Below are 24,818 nucleotides of genomic sequence, written 5' to 3' on the forward strand. Positions count from 1 at the left end.
GCTTGAATTTAAAAGTCAAAAATTAAACTTTTTCTCATGTTTCGATTGGCTCGCCTAGACCTTGTCGATGAGACCTGGGCCAAACCCAGATTCCAAAGCATCGGCCTAAAATCGAGAATCAAATGATTTTTCTTCTATACTTAGCCAAATTTTTGAAAAAACTGAAAATGACTAAGTATGAAAGTACGTGATATTACAAGAACAGCCACCATTCACACTCCCAGGTGTTTTTCGTTTTTCGAATACATTTCTTGTTCCTAATATTAAGTGTAACCTTGTTTTTGTATTTCAACCTAATGATCAATCTAACTCATGTATTTTTTTTTCTTCTTCTTCCATCTCTGTGAAAGACATTCACACGAAGCGGAACCTCGTTGAAAGAAAGAGATGTTAAGGGTTGTACATCCTTAATAAAGCTCATATTGATCGTCCTCAAATTCTCATGTCAGGTGAAGTTGTCCCGAATAATGATGTCTTATTGTGGCACAAGCGATTGGGTCACTATAATTCTTCCTTCCTTGAGATTTTGTGTAATAAAGGGCTTATTCCTTTCAAGAATAAGTACATTGTACGTTCCATGTCATGTGTTCGGTATCGAGTCACTAAGAGCCATGAGCTCCCTTTCAGCACTTCTAATAAAAAAGCTTCATTTCGTCTTGAATTAATTCACTCTGACGTTCGGAGTCCTGCACTCGTGATGTGTGTCTAAATCTTGTTTCTATGTCATTTTTGTGGATGATTTTTCCCGTTATACTTGGATTTATTTCTTGAAAACCAAAGAGCAAGTACTCTCCGTCTTCCAAAAATTTAAAGCTCTTGTTGAGAATCAGTTTTCCTGCAAAAATATTGTGTTTTCGTAGTGATGGCAGTGGTAAATATGTATCTATGGCATTTTCTAGTTATTTAGATAATAATGGAATAAAATGTGAGTACTCTTGACCAAGGACCTCTCAACAGAATGGTGTTACTGAAAAAAACACCGGCATATATCTGAAACAGCCCTCACTCTTATAGCAGAATCCAAATTACAATTAAGTCCATGGACTGAGGCCTTTCACATAGCGGTTTTTCTGATTAACTAGATGCTTCTTGCCCCTCTTGGAAGACATTCTCCTTATTTTATGTTACCCAGGCAACAACCTTTTTATTCCCTTCTACGGACTTTTGGAAGTAGATGTTTCGTGCATGTCCACAATTCGCTGTGTGATAAGATCTCGCCTAAAGCGCAGATATGTACATTTGTTGCATATGATGATACATACAAAGGATATTGGTGTTATAATTCTCCAACTGCTAAATTGATTGTCTCAAGGCATGTTACGTTTCATGAAAATGAGTTTGACATGAACAGCAATAACAGCAGCCATCTCAGTGAGATCAGTCCACATGAACAGCCTTCAATTCTCTGGCCAACAAGTGTACCATCGTTTCTAGAAAATTCAGTAGACTATCATGTGTACCAACAAGTGCTGGCAAGTGTTGCTATGGAACTAGCTGAATGTAGTGACTATCATGTTGTTTCTAATTACGCTACAGCACTTACTACTGCTACTGATCAGCCAAGGACTCATGCCACCTTCACCTATTATCCACAGGTATATCATAGATGTCATCCGTCTACTGCTATTGATCAGAGTACCCATGTTGATCAATCTACTGTTGTTGATCCTATATCTCCTTCGTTGGAATGTTTCTCCCCACTGCAACTGAATCAGCGGATATATCCCAGCGAACTCAGGTTAGGAGATCCTTCAGGGTTAAACACCCTCCTCAGCGATGGGTGAGTTATAATTCTCTCAGTTGAGTTTCAAATCTTTGCCGCATCCATTGATTCTAGCCAGGAACCTAAGTTTTATCATGAAGCTAGACATCACCCTAAATGGAAATGAGGAGATTGCAGTCTTTCATGAGTTGACACTTGGAAAGTAGTGCCCAGACCAAAAAGTAAAAACAGTATTGGCTGTCAATGGGTCTACAAAATTCAATATAGAGTTGATGGCAGCATTGAGCGATATAAGGCAAAGCTGGTAGCAAAAGGTTAACCCAAGAATATGGTCTGGATTTTGATGAGACACTTAGCCCTGTTGTAAGGATGGAGACCATTCGTGTTGTTTTATCCCTTGCTACTACTTATGGATGGAGCCTCAGTCAAATGGATGTGAAAAATGCATTCCTCCATAGCACTTTACATGAAAAAAATGTATATGAAACACCTACTTGGGTACCTTGAGGCAGATGCTAAGACCACATTGCTCCGTTTAAAGAAGGCTATATATGTTTTGAAACAGTGGTTTGAAACTTTCAGTGTTGTTCGCTCTTTAGGCTTCATTCAAAGCCTATGTGATTACTACTTATTTGTTCATTTGAATCACTCTCACATTATTATCATTCTTGTCTATATAGACGATCTTGTCATTACATTCAGTGATTCAGGAAGAATCACAAAGCCGAAATGCATGCTCAGCAAGCGATTTCATATGAAAGACTTAGGTCATTTGCAGTATTTTCTTAGAGTAGAAGTTGATCAAAGTTCAAACCATCAGTTTTCTTGTTTTGTCTTAGCAAAAGTATGCCATGGATATTCTTTCTCGCTTCAGTATGGTGGACTGCAAATCAGCACAGACTCCCATTGAGCAGTTCTGCAACCTTGTAGGAGCTCTCGATTATTCAAGACCCATGCACAATTTGAGGGGGGGTGTTAGAACTCATGTATGAGGGGTTATTTTGTCCTTTCACCCTTATTGTAGTGGGTTGTAAATGTATTATATACTAAAGGGCATTTCTGTAATACTACATATAATTTAGCATTCAATATAAAGTAAGAGGTGACGTCCCAACTAGGGTATGACCTCCAAGTTATCTCTAATCTTTTTTCCATTCTTCTTTTTTACTTAACAGGGCATGTAGACCGAGGCACGCAGCATGCAGTCCTCACACAGATGACTTACTATCCAAAGAGTGATTTCTTCATACTACATAGAGTAACAACAACAACAACTACGCCTTCATCCCAAAACAATTGGGGTCAGCGATCATACTACATAGAGTATCGCAGAAAAATGGTGAATCCTTTTATAAAATACTCACTTTGTTTTTTCAATGAAGGCTTTGAATTGCTTAAAATTTTCAAAGGCATTCAACTTCTCCTTTATGAAATAAACCCAAATTTTTCAGATAAAGTCATCAATGAAGATAAGGAAATATGTGTGCTCTCCAAAAGATATTGTATTAAGTGGACTTCATGCATCTGTGTGAACTATCTCATGATGTAACGACCCCAACTCATACCCATGAAAAAATGACAATTTTTTTTTTGAAATGCAGAAACATTCCCAAAAACCATAAGCAAAATAAAATAATAATAAAGTAAAAAGAAAAGTCACGTTATCCAAAAGAATATGCCCAGCAATCGTGTATTCTTCTCGTAGCTCTTCTCAAAAGCAAATCACCTCACTGAGCCTCTGAGGCTGCGAAAAACACAAAAGTAGGGGTGTCAGAATCCAAAGAATTTTGTATATGAATCTCTCTAATCAAACAAATAAGTAAAAAGAATACAAATAAGATTCAAGCAATATTTTAAATGGATGCAATTATGACAAATTCATAACTCAATTAATTATTCATGCAATAGGAAACAATTATTAAGCACGAATGAACAATTTAGTAAACAACAAGGACCACAAGTTAAGCAAAAAAGACATTTAACATGCGTTAAGGAACAAACATCATGCATTCACCAATATATAACAATTAAGGGAATAAGTAAATATGCATTACCTAATGCATAACATGAATATGCATGATTTTTATACACATGCATGAATAAATTATTATCTTTTACCAGAGTTTTTTTTCATATGCATGTCCTCATTAGAATCACACAATTTAAGTTCTTTTTTTTTAATTACCGTTGCCCGTGGATACTCCAAACGGGTAAAAGTTTCTGAGGTCAAGTTAGGTTCTCAGTTGTAGCTTAGCACACAATTTGTATTTTATTACTGGGTCTCAAACTTAGCCCCTCGACCGATATCAGGAATCAACACCATCTATCGAAACATTAAAAATCAACAACCAATGTCGGGACACTATGGAAATCAACAACCATAATGTCATTTTCTTGGTATACCAAAACAACAACTGTGTCTACACACCACCCCCAGGCAAAGTGGAGGATTCTCTCTAAAACCGTGGTCAGGAGAAAAACCTCAATATCGGCTTCAAGGGCAACAACAACGCACACGGAGTTTTAGTATCCTCACGGTTCTCCAAAACCGTAATGTCCAAGATTTTCATACTATAGAAGGGACATCAAGGAAACATAGATTACACTGTTCTTTTAATTTCTTTTATCTTGTTATTAATTCATTTCTTTTAATTTGCAATTCAACATGCAGAATTAATAACACAAGCTCGTAAATCAACATGTGAAGCTCTTTATGGGACCACAGCGCGTGGCAACATAGAACAGTACAATTAAAACAATAATATCACATTTGATTTTTGCAATGCATAACATCTCAAACAAAGAACAACACATGCTCAAGGCCCGCACAACCCATGATAATCCATTTTGATCATCTATGTATTCATATGCAAAAATCATGAATAACATGCCACGATGCATTCCTTCTAAATACTTCTCAATGCATGTTTATTTATGTCAATTTTAGATATGTGCATGAAACAATAATATTCATATGCATGTACATAAGTTCACACATTCATGTTAAATGCATACTTTCATTCAATATGCATATTCATGTCAAATGCATGCTTTCATTTATAAATCATTTTGATCAAACATGTGAATACTCGTGCAATCATTTACAAGAAAAACATATCAATTCTAGGTATGCATATGCACATGACAGAACTATACAATGACACTTTGATTAAGCATAACATACTAAGTGCAAACATGAAAAATTTTTATTCTTTTACATGCATAAACCAAGTCTAATTCAAATAACGAATCTATAAATTGGTGCATGCAATATAATATATCAACTATGCCCATATTTGAACCTTACATTATCACAACCCAATTCTTGATCCATATTGAGACTTGTCAAACATATTCATAAAAATGCATTCACTAGAACCTGAGAAAAATTTCATATTTCAAATTCATTATAAACCCAAGTGTCCTCTTTTTTTAGAAAAGAACCCATTTGCACCCAGCCGGGGTTCGGCCCAAGCCCAGCTGAGCTCAGTCGGTTGGGTCTAACCTAAGCAGACCTAGCAGACCAGCCGAATTCGGTCTGGCGGCTGCCAGCCGGCCCAACTGAAAAAAAATGAACTTTTTCTTTTTCTTTTTTTTGAATGAACTCACAAACCATTGCATAGGGGTATGTGCTGAATCAGTAATTTCGTGGTTCACAAAAATAAGAAATCAGTACTGTCGCTCAATGACATGGAATGACCGTCATATTACTGTACACAGCTCCAGATCACATTAGGGCAGATTAATACAATGTGAATGATACATATAGATATATCTTACACCAACAAGAAAAAGCAGTCATATACACGGTTTTCAGATCATATTATAACCAATTGGGTACATGGCATGAGTGGTTAATTAAATAATGAAATCGCAATTCCAAAAAAAAAAAAACTCTCAGACACTAATTAGACCTACAACGTCTCACCTTCTTTGAAAAAAAAATTCCACAAGGCTAATAACATTACTGTCTATCTCAAGAAACATGCATAAGACAGGGTATTTAATGTTGACATACGATTTATAACATTCCATACTCTTTGAAACAGATTTTTCAAATATCAATTAACATTGTTGCATGCCTCAAGCAACATGCATAAGGCAGAGCATTTACATTTTTAGGACTCACAATGTCATCGCACACACCACGTCAAGGTATATGCTGGTCTTTCATCAGTGACTATAGCACATGAACGTTTCATGACAGTATAGAATCACTCTGCAGTGCATATAATATTTTTCTAAAACATATCAAATAGTGAGTCATAATAAATGCGTGTTCATGCTTATGCATGTTTTTTTTTATCATACCCAATATACCCTATGGCTCAGCAACACATTAAGATATATTTAGACCTATGTATGTATAATCAGATTATAACCAATATACAGTTTTTTTTTTTTTGAAAACACCTGCAAGTCTGTCCGGAACGGGCAGGCCAGCCAAAGCCAAACCTGGTTCGGCTGGGCTGCCAGCCAGTGTAGCAGAACCATAAGGTCAGGGTCTGGCAGGCCAGGCCAGCCGAACAAAGTTTGGCTGGACTGCCAGCCAGCCCATCCGAAAGACATATTCTTTTAAGCATTTATATATATATAGATGTTTTGACTGCGTGTTAGCCCCAGCCGACAGTCAGCAGGGACTGAACTGTCCCAGTCCAGCTGACTGATTCGGCTGGGACACACCCTCTTCATGTATATATATATATATATATATATATATATATATATATATATATATATATATATATATAATAATTTTTTTTTCACTTGAACGGTCCAGCACCAATCTGAACAGCTGTTTGGGACTGGACAGCAGACTGTCTTGTCCCAGCCAACTGTCCAGGCTGGAACTGGACAGCTTTCCGTCCTGTCCCGAACCAAAAACCGCCAAAAATCCAAATTTTTCATATTAACTGAATATGCACATATTCTTATTTCCATAGATCTGGTTCAGTTTCAAGAACCATAGCCCCATGCCCACCTGTCCATATATATATATATATATATATATATATATATATATATATATATATACTTGTCCAGGAGACAGATCTGCCCAGAACGGACAGCATAAACAGGAGTTCAAATTTGGCCAGATCTGCCCATTATCACGATGATCAGATCTGTCCAGATCTGCCCGCTAAAAGCATAGAACAAAAACTTTCCAGACCTGTCCAAAGAGTCCATACAAGGCAAAAACATATATATGCATATGTATACATACTTCTATATATATATATATATATATATTGGGGAAAACATAAAATTACGCAGAAAATCGTAGAAAAACAAATACCACATGATATAAGTCTTCCTACATCGATTCTCATGGATTAAACCATAAAAAATCAAGATAGAATTCATGGTTCCTTATAAAAACATTGCCTAAAGCTTATTTAGGCTCTTTTTCTCATCCGAGACAAAAGAAAGACCAGTACATTAACCGTAGATCAAAAAATAAATAAAAATCAACGGTGAAAACGTCGGATGATTTGAGAAGAATGATCTCGTTCTACTCTTCTTCCTCCTTCCCTCTTTTTCCTTCTCTCTCCTCTTTCCCTTTTTTTATCTTTAAATTGCCCAAGAGCGGGGGTGACGCCCCCCCCCCCCCTCAACCCCTTCTAGATGGGCTGGAAAAGAGAGTAGAGCCCAATATGGGCTCTCTTCTCTCTAGAGAGTTTCGAAAATTTTAAAATTCCAAAATGTTGACTTTTCAAAATATATGGAATGTTTCTAAGTTAGAATTATGAAGACATACATTAGAAGCAAGAGGTTTTAAGTTGAGTAAGACAAAATATATTGAATGTCGGTTTAGTAAGCAACGAAGTAGTGATAGGAGTGTAGTGAAGCTTGGTAAGCAAGAAATACCGGTGGATAAATGTTTCAAATATTTGGGATCTATCATTCAAAAGTATGGAGAAATTGATAGAGATGTAAATCATAGGATAAAGGTTGGGTGGATGAAATGGAAAAGTGCAACTGGAGTGTTGTGCGATCGTAGAATGTCATTGTGGTTGAAGGAAAAGCTTTATAGGACGACAATTAGGCCTGCTTTACTATATGGTACGGAATGTTGGGCTGCCAAGAGACGTTATATTCAAAAAATGAGTGTAGCTAAGATGAGTATGCTTAGATGGATGTGTGGAAATACAATAAAAGATAAGATTCGAAACTAGGAGATACGTAAGAAGGTAGGCATTGCATCCATTGAAAATAAGATGAGAGAGAATCGTTTACGGTGGTTTGGACATATTCGGCGAAGACCTAATGATGCTCCAGTTAGAAGGATGGAGAAATGGGAAAATATATTAGTTAAAAGTGGTCGGGGTAGGCCTAGGAAGACTTGGATGGAAATGATAGGAAAGGATATGAATGCTTTGAACCTCACCGAGGACATGGCATTGGATAGAAATGATTGGAGGAGAAGGATTCATGTGGAAGACCCAGAATGATTTTCTTTGTTGGTTCATATCGCCAACCCCAATTGTTTTGGGATGAAGCTGTAGTTGTTGTTGTTGTTGTTGTTGACTTTTCAAAGTTTTATTTTAATAGGTTTTCTAAAATCTTTCTAGATGCTTCTAAGTGTGTTTAAGGGTTCTACTAAGAGTCCTAAACAAACATCAAAATAAATTTTCAAAATTAATTTAAATTAATTATTTATTTATTTAATATTAAATAAAAAATTCAGAAGCTTCCAAAAGTTGCCAAATTAACTTGGGAGGCTTCTTAACACTAATTAACTTCAATTTAAAAGTATCTAATGAATTTAAAGTTGAAAAATCGTTGGGTATAGATTTGGACCTAGATCCGGATCTAAGATCCAAATCCATCTCCAAAAATCCAAATGGGTCTTGAGATGGATCAAACCAGATTAATATGGGTCTTGGATAGAGTCCAGATCCATATTAATTTGGATTAAATCCATCAGATCCAATCCGATCCAAGTCCAGATCTGAACCGACAAACTGCTCCTTTTCAAAAAAATGCAATTTTCGGGTCAACCGTAACCCGAATCCAGAAAAATAAAACATCGTTATGCTCAGAATTTCGAGACGCATCCAACAATATATAACTCGAATTTCACCTCTGAAATTCGTCCGAAAATAACCCGAATTTCAATCGAATTTTGCTTGAATTTAAAGGTTGAAAATAAAAAAGAAAACTTACGTTTTAAGTGGCTCGTTTAGGCCTTAACAATTCGGGGGAACTTGATGGTTATCCATCTGTTTATCGCACTGGCCCTGAAAGGTGTTCTCGCAAGCCACACTATGACTCAGGTTCTGGACCATAGATTGGAGATGAATAACGGCTCCAGTCAAAACATTTATTGCCTCGCTCATCTCATTATACGACATCTAAATCGAAGCAAAATATTTTAATCAAATTAAGTGCAAATCAATAAGATCAACAGTACTTATTGTGCGATGCAGATGTCGAATGATCAAGAATCACTATTTTCCCTGTCGCTCTAATACCAAGTTGTAACGCCTCAAAAATCCAGGACTTGTAACTTTTAGAATAGTTTAGAAAGCTTTGAAATCATACAATTATCATAGTCTAAATAATACTTCAAAATGATATTTTTAAAACAAGTCGATGGACCTTGAGCGCATTACAGCGTAAACTTTTCTTTACCGAATTCCGCACAACTATTGAAATCAAAGGGTTTTAAAATGCAATTTCAATGATTTAGAATTTGTTTGTTGAAACCAAGAATAAGTTTACTAAAACAGTTTTAGTAACTCAAGGTTTAATAAAAAGAGAAATTTTGAAATACACTTTATACCAAATTTACCAACATGTCCTCAGGAGCGAAACGTCAGGGAAAGAGCTCTATCTTGAACTCATTGCGTCATCGTGTCATCGCAGAGTGTATCACCTATACATCACCTGCCCATAAAATGGGTCAGTTTCACTAAAAACTAGTAGGTGCACATACAGGACGATATAAAACATAGTTAAGCAAAATAATTTAATATGTCAAGTAGACAGGCAATTATATAGCAATTTAATTTCAACAGATTCATGGAGTAACTATCTTGAGCAAAATGTTAAAACTATTACAAGCATTTCACTGGCACAAATAGGCTAATTATTATAAGCAAGCAAAATACGATGCTACATCAACCACACACACAATTCCATAAGTATTGAAACCTGTTGCATGCTATAGCTTCCATACGGGTATAACTCAACAAATTGTGTAATCGGATTTAAATTATGTTTCGATATTAACTGGCCAAGTGGGTACGCACAAGGCACGACTCTAGAAACAGCCTAGACTGATCTGGGGGTTTATTATGCTATGTATTTTATGATAACCCAGATAGCTGACTAAGTCCGCACCTAAGGGGACGGTCAGTGATCAAGAGAGAAATCCTCAAAGCAGCATAAACAATGGATGCATCCCGAACATGGAGAGCTACCACCTAGGATAATTACGGTAGTCCCCTTCCCCTAACTTCGATGACTGGGGAAGCCGAGTCTTTTGCTCGTAACTGCCATTAATGTCTTGTCCATCGAAGTTTTTGTACCTTCCCGTCCTCTCTCCTGACAGGAGTCAGCGGTTCGAATGAGTACATCAGGGTAGTTAACTGAAGACCCATTCTACATATTTTGGTCTTTCGACCCAACTCGAGTATATTGCCGGTGAAGGCGGAAATCATCACTTATTTAGGTGATCTCAGCATTTTGTTATTTGCACTCAATAAGGTTGCCACAACCTACTCATCCAATCATCACAACGTAAGAAGACGTACTTGTCAAAAAGTATGGACGTACTTGTCAAAAGTACGACTACGATAAAAGGGATATGGTTTCACCAAAGAAACCCCAACAGATATTATTTGCATAAGAAGTAACACAACACAATTTGACAAAATAAGTCTTGAATTCATTTCAACAATATTTTACATATTTCATGATACGAGGTTGTCTCGAATCTCTCGTCCGATCAACAAAGTACTTAACACGTCGTGCATGACTAAAAGTACGCTACACCAAAAAGGGGGGTGCGTAGGCTTCTCAAAAGGAACACCCAACACACAACTTCATAACGATCAAACAAATATAGGAGTACTCATTTGGCACGATTCATCCTTAAAAGCCACAATGCCACATTAAGTCATTCACACAAGGCACAACACTATCAATCTTGCATCCAAAATTTATCTTAGTATCGACATGCGACACTAGATTGATAAATGAAAAATGGGTCCTTCAACAGAACCCCACTCATTCATAGGCTCATGCCCCTGATCGGGGTTATTCGAATTGGGTCGCAACTCGAATCGGGGTTATAAAATATTTCTCCCAAGTGTGTGGGCTTGGGAGGGCCCAAATGTGACTTCGCAATCCTGCGAGACTTAAAACTTAACTTTGCAAAAGTTGTGCAATTTGAAGAGCATTGGGTTGGCAGAAGGAAACTCGTTTTTAAAGAACTGCAATGCACAAGCACAACTTCTAGTGGTTTGAAAACAAGTGATATCAGGATAGGCATAAGACTACATTTATGTAAGTACATATTTACCATGAATATGAGCATATACAGGTTATAACATGACAACAAGCAACTCTCGACTTGCGCTGCCGCACATCGAGGGAAAAGCACATAAGTAATACATTAAGTACAAAAATCATACCTTGGCCACTTAGATAGGCAAACACATAAGGTCATAAGTAATACATGAGACACGAAGTCGTACCTCACTCAAAGGAAACGTGCAGGCAAAAATATATGCAAGCAAACAAGAGTATAGGTATTGCACGAAGTACGAAACCACACCTCAAACTCATAAGCAACTATGCAAAATAATGATCGAATAATGAAATTGTACCTCGACCCATGAGCATACAAACAAGATAATGCGCAAATGCAGAAGCAATATAATTCTAAGCATGTCTAGCATGGGCATCTTAATTATTTCAACTTAAATAGGTTCATTTATTGCCCTTTGTGCGACTTTACCCTACCTCGGAATGTTGTGTAGTTGTGTACGCCTATGCGTGAGGATAATACGAGGGTCGGAACGCGGAGCACGAACGGGGCCTATTACGTAAATCTGCAAAAGTGTGAGAGTTATAATGACGTAGTTGACAAAAAGAATAGAAGGGCAGTGGTAAGACCCGCCCTGTCGGCGGAATCAAATGAGTGGTAGGGGTATCGGCCCCTGACTGACCAAACAACGAATGACAGGGGCCTCGGCCCCTGTCTGACAGGACAGCGGATGGCAGGGGCCTCAGACCCTGCCGGCCAAAACAACGAACGACAGGGATCTCGGCCCCTGCCTGCCAAAACATCAAACGGCAGGGGTCTCGGCCCCTGCCTGCCAAAACAACAAACGGCAGGGGCCTAGGCCCCTGCCTAATGAAATAAATAAATGGCAGGGGCCTTGGCCCCTGCCTGACAGAACATCCAATGGCGAGGGCCTCGGCCCCTGCCTCACGAAAACAACAAATGGCAGGGACTTGGGTCCCTGCCTGACAATACTGGACGACAGGGGCCTCGGCCTCTGTTAAACAATGAATGGCAGGGGCTTCAGTCCCTGCCAGACAAAATAGAAACTGGCAGGGGCCTCGGCCCCTGCCTGACAAAACTAATAATGGCAGGGGGTCCGGCCCCTGCCTGACGGAACAGCGGCGAAACAAGGGGGAAGGTGCGATAGGGGGGGGGTGTCGATCCCCTGCCACCCTTCAGGTAGGCATAGAGGGAAATAGGAGGGCACGACACAGGCGGTATGTCGTCTGTCGGCCTCTCGGCAAGCCCTCCAGGAGAGAAAAAAAGAGGAGGAGGGTGCCGCAGGGGTGACTGGCCCCCTGCCGGCTCTTCGGCAACTTCAAGAGAGAGGGGGAGACGACAGGGGTCCCATAGGCCACCTGTCGGGCCTCCGATAGATGCAGAGGGAGCGGGAAGAGGATCAGAAGGCGGGGGAGGAGAAGGCTGAGGAGATAGAGGGCGTACCTGGAAGGGGGCGTCGTCGTCGTTGTCGGATCCATTGCGAGGTCGTCGGTGGCGGCGATTGGAGAGAGGCAGCAGCGTCGGGAGGAGGAGGAGGTGTCGGCGGTGCTCTTGTGCGCAGGGCACGAGGAGGGCTCGAGAGGGAGGTGCGGTCGGGGTTGCAGGCGAGGTTGTCGCCCGTAGGGAACGAGAAGGGGGGGGGGGGTGAGGTGCACCAATCCTCCTCCCGCAACGCTCTTAAAGAGCTCGGGGAGGGGCGAGATCCGGGGAAACCCTCAAGGGGTTTCCTTATCCTGTCGAAAGGGTGGAGCGGCGCGGGTGAGGAGCGACGCACAGGGGAGGGTTTTGCCCTCACCCTGCGTCGGGTTTTAAAACCCCAACGAGGGCGGGCCTGGGTCGGGTCCCGACCCGACCCGGGTCCGATAATTTTTTATTTTTTATTTTTTATTTTTTTACGTGGATTTTACACCACAAGTATACCACCTAAGTCGTTGTCAAGACCTTCCACCATCATGTAGGGAAACATTATGGAATGCCTAAATCCATCATATGTGACAATGACTCCCTATTTACTAGTTGTTTTTTGAAGGAATACTTTCACCTCTTAGGAACCAAGATAAAATATAATAAAGCCTACCACCCCCAAACTGATGGCCAAACCGAAGTAGTGAACCAAACCATTGAAACATACGTTTTGTTGTTTTGCCAGAGAAAAATGCAAATCTTGGACTGACTACCTACCATGAGTTGGATGGTCCTATAACACCTCCTTTCACTTCTCCACCCGTATGTCACCCTATGAAGCCCTATATGGTCAGCTCCCACCTAAAACCTTGTCCTATGAGGAAAGAAGCGCCAAGTTCCAAGAGGTAGACCAACAATTGAGAACGAGAGATGAACTCCATCTCTTGAAGACCAATTTGGCGAGAACCTAAAATTGGATGTGGCAACTCTAAGACAAGAACCAAAAGGATAGAGAGTTCCAGATTCGGGATTGGGTATGGCTCAAAAGGAGATTTAGGAAACAAGTGATCGAGCAAGAGCGAGAAATCCACAAACTTATTTATCGCTATTATGGGCCTTACAAAGTCTTTGAGAGAATTGAACTCGCAGCTTGCAAACTCAAACTGCCTCCATCGATCCAAATCCACCCACTGTTCCATGTGTCTAGGCTTAAGGCACACAATGGGGACCCTCCCAAAGGAATAGCAGCCTTTCCCAATGCGGTCGAACCTCGAAGGCAGAGTCAAATTCTAAAGACTCTAAAGATGCATGATCGGCAAGTAAAGAAGCATCTCATTGAATGGGACAAAGAAGAAACTCCTACTTGGGAGTTTGAATATGATCTTCGAAGGAAATATCTGGGATTTTAGCCTAAGGGACTAGGCAAATCTCAAAGAGGAAAGGATGATGCAAACCAAGTTCCAAGTGAGCTCGATCCCAAATTTTCAGCATTTTATCTTATATGAATTAGGAGAATCAAATTTTTTACCAGACCATGGTAGCACAACCTCACCTGTTACCCGAATTTTGACTTACTAGCCGTGATCTCTTCCTTTAGTTTATAAAACAAAACCTAATACATGGTGCTTTACAAGTAACTCTAATAGGTTATAAGTATTTACAAGTATGCCCCAATACTGGTTGGACATGTTACAAGTAGTTTGGATCCGGATCCAGATCCAAACTTAAATACAAATACAAATGCACTCTGTTTAATAGTCTCCCTCAAGTTGTGCATGATTTCGAATCATGGACAACTTGCTCTTTAGGAACCAAAAACGACACTTTGTGAGTCCCTTAGTGAACAAATCAGGCACTTGGTCTTCTGTTCTAACATAATGAGGCTCAATCTCTTTCTCTTCAATCTTTTGCCTGATAAAATGCTGATCAATCTCAATGTGTTTGGTCTTGTTGTGATGAATAGGATTAAGAGATATTTGAATAGCACTTTGGTTGTCACAAAGAAGGAAGCAACTAGCAATCGGTTCCTTTAATTCTGTTAACAAATGTCTAGTCCATGTTACTTCTGTCGTAGCAGCAGCCATCGCCCTGTATTCGGCTTCCGTGCTAAATCTAGCCACTGCCTTCTGTTTTTTACAACTCCAGGAAACAAGATTGGCACCAATGAAAACCCCATATCCTGAAACTGACTTCGATCATCAAGATCTCTGGCCCAGTCTGCATCTGAATAAGCAATGATATCATGAGCATTATTCACGGATTTGCTTTTGGTATACAAAAGTCCATCTCCAACAATACTCTTCAAGTACCGCAGTATCCTTTTTACTGCATCCATGTGCCCCGTCCTTGGCTCATGCATGAATTGAGAAACTTGATTGACTGAATATGTGATATCGAGCCTGGTAAAGGTGAGATATTGAAGCATTCCCACTAGACTCCGATATTTGGTGGGATCATGATACAAGTTTCCGTCTTGTACACTTAGTTTCTGGTTAATTACACTAGGAGTAGCAAGAGGCTTGCGATCTTTCATCACACCCTTTTCTAACAGATCCAAAGTGTATTTATGTTGAGTCAAAGTAAGTTTATTTTCTTGATTATCCACCTCTACTCCAAGAAAGTACCGAAGATTTCCAAGGTCTTTCATTTTGAACCTTTGATTCAGAAGATCCTTAGTTTCTTGAACATGGTTCTCACTGTTTTCTGTAATAATTATATCATCAACATATATCAACAAGAAGGTAGTAAACTCCTTACCTTGAAGAATAAAGAGAGAATGGTCCAATTGTGATCGATAAAAACCATGTCTTTGAATTTCTAGGGAGAAGCTCTCAAACCAAGATCGAGACGCTTGTTTCAGTCCATAGAGTGCTCAATTTAGTCTGCATACATATTCCTTTGAATCTCCTTCTGTATATCCTGGCGGTTGTTCCATGTATACTTCTTCCTTCAAATCCCCATGAAGGAAAGCATTCTTCACATCTAGCTGACTTATTCTCCAACCATAATCTACAGCCAATGAAAGAACTATATGGATTGTGCCCATTTTCACAACTGGACTAAAAGTTTCATCATAGTCCTCTCCAAACTCTTAGGTGAATCTCTTTGATACGAGACGAGCTTTGTATCGTTCAACACTCTCATCCGGTTTGTATTTGATTTTGTAGACCCATCGTGACCCAACAACATTTTTATCTGAGGGTCGAGGAACAACTGTCCATGTTTGACACTGGTACAAGGCTTCCATCTCTTCATTCATGGATTGAATCCATTTTTTGGAGTTAATGGCTTGATGAAAATGTCTAGGCTCAGTCTCTTTCTCAATCTGTGATAAAAATAAGTGAAAGTCCATGGTAAAATTCTCATAACTGACCCATCTTTCAATGGGATGTCGAGCTCTTTCATATCGTCTGATTGGAAGTGCTATTGTATTAGATACTGGAGAAGTAACGTCATTGGATGAATGAAGCGTAGAAGCTTCTTGTTCAATACCATCCGGAGTCAAGAGTGAGTCCCTTTCTCTTCTCCTATAAACTTGTCCAACAAACTTGTTAATCTCTGGAGGATGTTCTATTTCAAGTTTCTGTATGCCACTGTTTCCATCTTGACAGGATATTCCTTGATTACAGGAGGAAGAGCACTCATTGTTTGTTTCAGGAAAAACTCTGCACTGAGCCATGGATCATAAAATAGCGCACTCATATTGGTTTGGGCAGAAACATGTTCTCCATCTCCAAAATCACTTTCATCAAAAACTGCATTCCTAGATATCTTGATTCGTCTGTTGTCAGGATCATAACACCTGTACACTTTGTGATGATCTGCATATCCGACAAATTTGCACTTTGATGCCTTAACTTGAAACTTATTTCGCAGAGAAGAGTCAATATGAACATAACACGTGCAGCCAAAAATTTTTAGTTCATCATAATCAGGATGTTTCCCAAACAGGACGAAATAAGGGGATTTATTTTCTAAAAGCTTCATGGGCAGGCTATTAATAATGTAAACAGTAGACTGAAAGGCCTTTGTCCAGAGTCCTATGGGAGTACGACTTTTGTGCATCATGCTCATAGCGCTCTCCACAATGTGACGGTGTTTCCGTTCTGTAACTCCATTCTATTGGGGCGTATGCGAACAAGATACTCTACGATTTATCCCACTATCTTGGAGATAATTGATAAAATCCCTAGAGGAGTATTCCCCCCACCATCATATTGGAAATGTAAAATATTACAAGAAAAATGAGTTTTGACAAATGCATGAAAGCAACGAAAAATAGAGAAAACTTGCGATTTATTGTTCATGAAATATATCCAAGTGAAACGGGAGAAATTATCGATGAAGATAACATAATATTTGTTGCAGAGTTAGAGGGATTAGGGGTTGGTCCCCACACATCAGAACAGACGATTTCAAAAGGCCTTGAAGCTCTCTCACTTATTGAATGGAAAGGAAGAACATGACTCTTACACATTTGACAACTTGAACACATTTTATTAATTGAACTAGGAATCAAGCTAGATTCAGGAATAAGACCATCGGTTACTAATCGCTCAACAAAGACTTGACCACAATGACCAATACGCGAATGCCAAAAATCAGGCTTATTACATTTATTCGAAGATTGCAAACTGAACACATGAACATTCTTTGACGACATAGACTGAGGAAAGGACTTCAAGGTAGGTCAAACACAAGTAGAAGGATCCTCCTGGAAGACATACATATTTCTCCGGCGTTCCCCTCTAGCGAATGTCTCCTTCGTTTGTAGATCCTTGACATAAACAGAATACGGAGTAAATTCAACGGAAGAATTGGTATGATCAACAAGCTTAGAAACGAAAACAATATTTTTTGTAATATCTGGGGCATGAAGAACATTGGAAAGATGAAGTGGAGATTTAGGCAAGGGAATAGAAACATTTCCAATGTGTGTGATGGGATGGTGTGACCCATCTCCAGTGACTATGCTACTTTTTCCAAAATAAGGAGTTAAAGTAGAGAATATACCCGCATTACCTGTGACATGAGTAGCTGCCCCAGAATCAATATACCATACTCCTTTATCATCGCGTTTCAGATCAAGTTCGGACAACATTGCCAAGAGAAGCTCTTTCACATCTCCACCAAACTTTGAAGAATTATCCTTGTGTCCTGACGAGCTCTCACCCTTTTGAAACTTTCTTTTGTTCTGCGGATTGTGCCAACAGTTGGCTTTTATATGAACTCGCTTATTGCAAATATAACATGTGGGTACGTTTTTCATATTATAAAGAGGTGAAGCATTCGGGGTAGGCAATAGCCCACGCCCCCCTGGAGTACCTCGTCCTCGTCCTCTGCCGCCACCAAAATTATTATCACCACGTCCCTGACTAAAGGAAACACCAGTAGCAAGAACATGTCCACCAGTTTCATGTGACATCCCCTTCAGAGTCATCTCATATTGAAGTAATTTTGCTTGCAAGTCCTCAAATGATGGTAGATCAGGTAGGCATAGCAGTGAAGTCGAGAGAACATGAAATTCCGGTCCCAATCCATTCAAGGTTTGCCTGACCTTGTCTTTATCTATCACTTCATACCCTACAACGGCAAGTTGGTCATTGATAGTCTTAACCTTGTTCAAGTACTCCATGGCAGACATGGAGCCCTTAGTCAGAAGTTGAAATTCACCCTGAAGAAAGGAAATTCTAGCCTCTGATATCTAAGAGTACGTGTTCACTAGTTTGTCCCACAATTCTTTTGCTGAGCATTCGTCTGGAATCCCCACCAATACTTCTTGAGAGATAGTAGAGATAATAAAAGCAACTGCAGCCTGATCACGCTTCATCCAAATCTCGTACTGGAGATTTGGAATTTGTTGTATAGAATCAGCCTCATTTCCATCCTTAGTTCCTTGTTTAATAAATTCTGGAGGGGCTGGGATTGATCCAGTGAGATGTCCAAAGAGACCTTGACTTTTAATAAAGGGAAGAATTTGTCTTTTCCAGATCAGGAAATTCGAATTAGTAAGTTTTTCATAAATAAGTTGACCAAGAAAATTAGATGAGAGAAATGACTGAGAAGAGAATCCATGAATAAAATTTTTGGCGTGTGCAATCACAATGCAATAGAATAAGACTCGTCTCCTTTTTTTTTCTTTACAGGAGAAAGCTCGAGTACTTAACGTGAATGAGAAATCACAGGCCTGGTGTACAGATGTAATCTGATTTCAAATTTTTTTTTTATGATTGCACACAGCAGTAACGAATGCAAGTAAGCAGCAGCATAAATTGAGGATTATGGAAGAAAAGCAAATCTAAACTCAAATTGGAATCGTGAAACTGAAAGAAAAGGTTTTCGTGAAACTGATTTGACGTAAACTCAAATCAGTTTCAGGAAACAAAGGAATCGTGGATCGTGAAACAGGTTTGTCCCAGACCCAATTGGTTTGAGGGAGATAATGGTTACCGTGAAACTGGTTTGAAAAATAGACCCAATCCAGTTTCAGAGAAATGAAGATTAGGGAATAAATTTAACGCAAATCAGAAGGGAGTAATATGGAGAAAGAAATAGCAGATGGGGAATAAAAGAGGATATTTAGAAAGGAGAAGACGCAGAACAGTGAACAGGTAGAAAAGAAATAAAGAGGGGAATAATATCTCTTAGAGACGTACCTGTTGGAAAAACCTTCAGCCCTCGGATCAGAGCTGCTTTGATACCATGTCAGAATTCTCTAGAACTCTCTAGAACGATGAACAAGAAACTGCAGAGAAGAAAGATAATGGGGCTGCAACTGCTCACGTTTTTCCAATTGGAAAAATCGTGATCTCTTCCTTTAGTTTATAAAACAAAACCTAATACATGGTACTTTACAAGTAACTCTAATAGGTTACAAGTATTTACAAGTATGCCCTAATATTGGCTGGACATGTCACAAGTAGTTTGGATCCGGATCCGGATCCAAACTTAAATACAAATGCACGATATCTGCCGTCTAACAAATCTCACGATAAATTTAAAAAAAAATTGTTTTCCTTGGGAAAATATATGTATATTTAAATTTTTTAAATATATTAAAATATTAGAAAATATATAAACTATATAAAATTCATGCATATTGGATTACTAACGCGATAATGTCACGGAAAAACACTATTATTTTCAAAATAAGTAAGAGTGTGAAGATATCGCATTTTGGGGATTATATTGGTTTTTGAAGATCTCGTGCAATAAAATCGAGAGATTTTCAAAAAATGTCCAATATTTGTGACCGCTAGGTAAGGACAACATAGAGTCTTAATTTTAGATCTTAGAATTAGAAAATACCGCAAAAGGGATAGACATAGCATAGATCCTAGAATTAAGTGGTGGGCACTGAAAGAAGCTAAACAAGGAATGTTTGTATAGTAGGTAGTTAAGGAAGTTGATTGGTGTCTCGAGGAGGATTCAGAATCAATGTGGAATAACATAGCGGGTGGCATGAGAAAGGTGGCTAAAGAGGTATTGGGTGAGTCTAAAGGCGGTGCACCGCTAGGTAAGGATACATCGTGGTGAAACGAGGATGTCAAATTAGCTATTAAGGTTAAAAGAGAGTTTTATAGAAATCTAAGTAAGAGTCGTGATAATGAGAATTTGGAGAAGTATATGATAGCAAAGAAGGAAGCTAAAAAAGTAGTTCGAAACGCGAGGGATAAAAGTATATAAGGAGGTTTATGACAAGTTGGATACCAAAGAGGGCGAGAAGGATATTTATAGGCTTGCAAAGATGAGAGATAGGAAATCGAGGGATCTGGGTATGGTTAGATGTATCAAAGATGAAACGCAAAGGGTTTTAGTCAAAGATGAGGAGATTAAGGAGAGATGGAAAGATTATTTTGATAAGTTATTTAATAGAAGTCATGCTCAGGATCTTGGAGACTTCTCCATTCCTTTTCATGAGATGAATCGTGACTTCATGCGCAAGATTCAAAAGAAAGAAATTGCAAAGGCTTTGAAAAAAATGAAATCAAAAAGAGCAGTTGGCCCAGATGGTATACCTATCGAGGCTTGGAAATGCTTGGGTGAGAAAGGTTTAGAATGGTTGACAAATCTTTTTAACAAGATTTGGCGGACAAATAAGATGCCTAATGAGTGAAGGAAGAGTACTTTGGTGCCTCTATATAAGAATAAGGGTGATATACAAGATTGCACAAACTATCGTGGTATAAAACTCATGAGTCATACTATGAAACTTTGGGAGAGGGTGATTGAGTATAGGTTGAGGAAGGTTGTCATGATATCGGAAAATCAATTTGGTTTTATGCCTGGAAGATCAACTATGGAAGCTATACATCTTCTTAGACAACTTATTGAGAGATATAGAGAGAGGAACAAAGATTTGCATATGGTTTTTATTGATTTGGAGAAGACATACGATAGAGTACCTAGGGATGTTCTCTGGTGAACAATGATGAAGAAAGGTGTTTCTCTCAAGTACATTAGTATAATTAAAGATATGTACGGAGGAGTAGTAACCAATGGCCGCACTTGTGGAGGGGTGACAACCAATTTTCCTACAACGGTTGGGTTACATCAAGGATCTGCATTAAGCCCTTTCCAATTTGCTATAGTGATGGATGAGCTTACGAGATCAATTCAAGAAAATGTGTCATGGTGTATGTTGTTTGCTGATGATATTGTTTTGATTGATGAGTCTAGAGCTGGGGTTAATGCTAAGTTAGAATTATGGAGACAGACATTGGAAGCAAGAGGTTTTAAGTTGAGTAAGAGTAAGACAGAATATATGGAATGTCGATTTAGTCATGGTTTTAAAACTCGCCGAGTCAACTCGTTGACTTGGCTCGGCTCGGCCCTCCAACGAGTCAACCCGGCAAGGCAAACTCGGCTTGCCAAGACTCGGGCTTGACTCTGGCTTGACTCGGGCCTAACTCGGCCGAGTTCTAGGATGTTTGAAATTTGATTTTTTATTTGAGTTGAAACAAACATGGGACGAAGTACGGTTGTTACAGACAGAACATATGTTTTGTCTGTTATGTTCTAAGGGTCTGTCCAATCTTGGACAAGCAATCAGACAGACCCTTAGGGTCTCTTGTGATTGTGTCCTTAGTGGTCCTTGTGTTGGCTGATTTGGTGGACTGATGTGCTCATTGAATTTGTGGTATGTGTGCTCTTGGATCTTCCCTGTGTGTGTGTTAACTTCGTAACAGGTACTAGGTATCACTATCATAGCATAATCAACTATAATATTCATCATGTATTATCAGAAGCATAAAATTAAGGAACTAAGTATATGTTGGAAACTGGTAATTGGCCTTGTGGTAGCCAGTAGCTAGAAGTCACTCAAGAGAGGATTCGTAATGTTTCCATAAATTTCTACCAATAAGACAAATGTCAACAGAGCTTCACATAAGTTCTTGATTGCTTGGCAATGCACAGAACCATCAAAATACAAAAATCCCGCTAATTCATAAGAAACAACATTAGGAGCCAGTGTTCATAGGGAAAAGAGTTTTAGCTCTCTTTGAGAGTGAACAACCAAGATTTTATATGTTGCATCTCTTTCGAGAATTTTTGTCATGCCACTTAATTTCATATTTTTCAACTTACACCATAGTTATTCTTCAACTTACTCCATAGTCCTTTGTCTAAAAAAGAAATTTGAAGGCTATTTAGCAGGCTATCCTAGAGTTTTTTGCTACAGCATTAGTTGTTTTTAATGACCTTTGTTTATTTGTCAAGGATGTACATTTATATATGGTCACATGGACAACAAAAAGGACACATGGCATGCTATTGTTGTTCAATTTTTCATTAAGAATACTGTATAAGGGGGCATGACACAAGGGTAACTGGTAAGTTGGGAATATTCCTGTGAGATAGTCTAGCAGAGATCAGCCTATACATTTTTCAATGCTACTGCTCTCTATGAATGGTTTAACTAGAAAATGACAAACCCAGGAAATAATACAAGCAAAAACCAAGCTAATTTAGTTGATGCCAATTGTTATCAGTTCAAAAGCAACCGAAGAAAGAGTCACATCTCTCCCCCAGTTTCAGTGATTACATGCCTTAACACAACCCAAGGATCTCTTGTTTACTGAAAAACATAGTTTGAGACAAATTATAAATTGTTTTTCTTTTAAAATCAAAAGTTAACAAAACCCGGTCCGAGTCACCGAGTTGACCCGTCGAGTCATGAGTCAATAAAGAACGAGTTGAGTCACGGGTTTTAAAACCTTGGGTTTAGTAAGCAACGAAGTAGTGATGGGAGTGTAGTGAAGCTTGGTGAGCAAGAAATAACGGTGGATGACTGTTTCAAATATTTTGGATTTATCATTCAAAAGTATGGAGAAATTGATGGAGATGTAAATCATAGGATAAAGGTTGGGTGGATGAAATGGAAAAGTGCAACTGGAGTGTTGTGCGATCATAGAATGCCATTGCGGTTGAAGGAAAAGTTTTATAGGACGACAATTAGGCCTGCTTTACTATATAGTACGGAATGTTGGGCTGCCAAGAGACATCATATTCAAAAAATGAGTGTAGCTGAGATGTGTATGTTTAGATGGATGTGTGGAACTACAATAAAAGATAAGATTCGAAACGAGGAGATACGTAAGAAGGTAGGCGTTGCATCCATTGAAAATAAGATGAGAGAGAATCGTTTACGGTGGTTTGGACATATTCGGCGAAGGTCTAATGATGCTCCAGTTAGAAGGATAGAGAAATGGGAAAATATATTAGTTAAAAGAGGTCGGGGTAGGCCTAAGAAGACTTGGATGGAGATGATAGGAAAGGATATGAATGCTTTGAATCTCACCGAGGACATGGCATTGGATATAAATGATTGGAGGAGAAGGATTCATGTCGAAGACCCAGAATGATTTTCTTTTTTGGTTCATAACGCCGACCCCAATTGTTTTGGGATGAAGGCGTAGTTGTTGTTGTTGTTGTTGTCCAATATTTGTGACCGTGAGTTGAAAAAAAAAACTTTTCATTTTCCTTCAAGATTAATTAATCAACAAAACACAATACACACGCATCAAACGAAGCCAGCAAATTAATCAACCCCAATTTAATGACAAGCCAAAACAGAAAACCATGGAATAACTAAGTCATTTATATAAAAATGCGAGATCAAAAGAAATAAATTATGACCTGAAAGAGTATCTTGATCCGTTCCAGAGGCGCAACAGCAGTCTTAGCAAACCCTCCGGCTGCACCTCCGGCAATCAATTCCTTCACATAAACAGGACAATTATCAAGAAGATGAACACTTGATGGAGCCGACGAATCCCCATTTGCTTTCAACGATTGCTTGGTAAATTCGGCCACATTTGTCGTCAAAGTGGAGCCTTGAGGAGAACCCATTTCCAAGAACCCCAAATTCTAAAGAAACCAAATAACTCTTCCCTAATAACCGACGCCCCAGAAAATAGAAAAATCAAGATTTTCCAAATTCTACAACAGGCCAAATAACGGCGATTGACGATTACCCAGCCTGCAATTTTGCGAATTCCTTATCCCATCTGTCTCTGGGGAGGCAGAAGGAGAACTCAGCTTGAGGAAACGGGAAATCCAAGACCTTCAGAGTGCTCATCAACAAGGAATCTCCATCGCTCTCTTCTTCTCTATGATACATCAACACCGCGTCTCTCGATCGGAACCCACGAGAACCCTTCAATGTTTCCCGGATAGGAGATCACTCCCATGGATCTATGAGGAAATCATGAATACCCATGTCGAGATTTCACGATTTGGAAGAAGAAATTCTAGAGAGAGGATGTTGGTGTCTTCGAGGACATTTTCTGACGAGATTTCCGGTGACCGGACGGAATTTTCAGGGAGAAATCGATCACTCGGAAAGCCCTCTCCGGCTTCCTCTCCTCTCCTAATACCTCGGTGTTTCAGGGGAGTTGGAATTGAAGTTGGTTTTGTGGCCTCTTTTGTAGGGTCTTTATTTATTTTAAGGCCTTGAATAACAAAACCATTAGGAGGTAGAAACGCAGATCTTTGAGAGATCTTCTAATCTGACGCTTCCCAAAAAATCCCAATAAGATCTTCAAGGGTAGCGATTCAGCCGTCCAATGGAACTCTGCCGTATCTACAATGCCCATTTATTTTAAATTTAGTTAAATACAAACGCCTTTTGAGAAAACATTCTTTCATGTTATATTAGATTCTCAGCTTAGC

At 39.1% G+C, this 24,818-nt stretch overlaps 1 protein-coding gene across 1 annotated transcript in view; it reads right to left on the reverse strand.

Annotated features, from left to right (window-relative positions):
• Positions 1 to 24,547, reverse strand: part of LOC149830010 (mitochondrial carrier protein CoAc1-like) — a 100,214-nt gene extending 75,667 nt beyond the window's left edge. Inside the window, exon 1 of the mRNA XM_090016248.1 lies at positions 23,784 to 24,547. Within this exon, the coding sequence (XP_089872374.1) occupies positions 23,784 to 23,996 (213 nt within the window). The 5' untranslated portion in view covers positions 23,997 to 24,547. The remainder of the gene's footprint in view (positions 1 to 23,783) is intronic.
• Between the last annotated feature and the right edge of the window lie 271 nt (positions 24,548 to 24,818).

This window comes from Nuphar pumila, chromosome 8 (genome assembly GCF_984573655.1).
Source record: "Nuphar pumila chromosome 8, dmNupPumi1.hap1.1, whole genome shotgun sequence".
Lineage (NCBI taxonomy): Eukaryota > Viridiplantae > Streptophyta > Magnoliopsida > Nymphaeales > Nymphaeaceae > Nuphar > Nuphar pumila.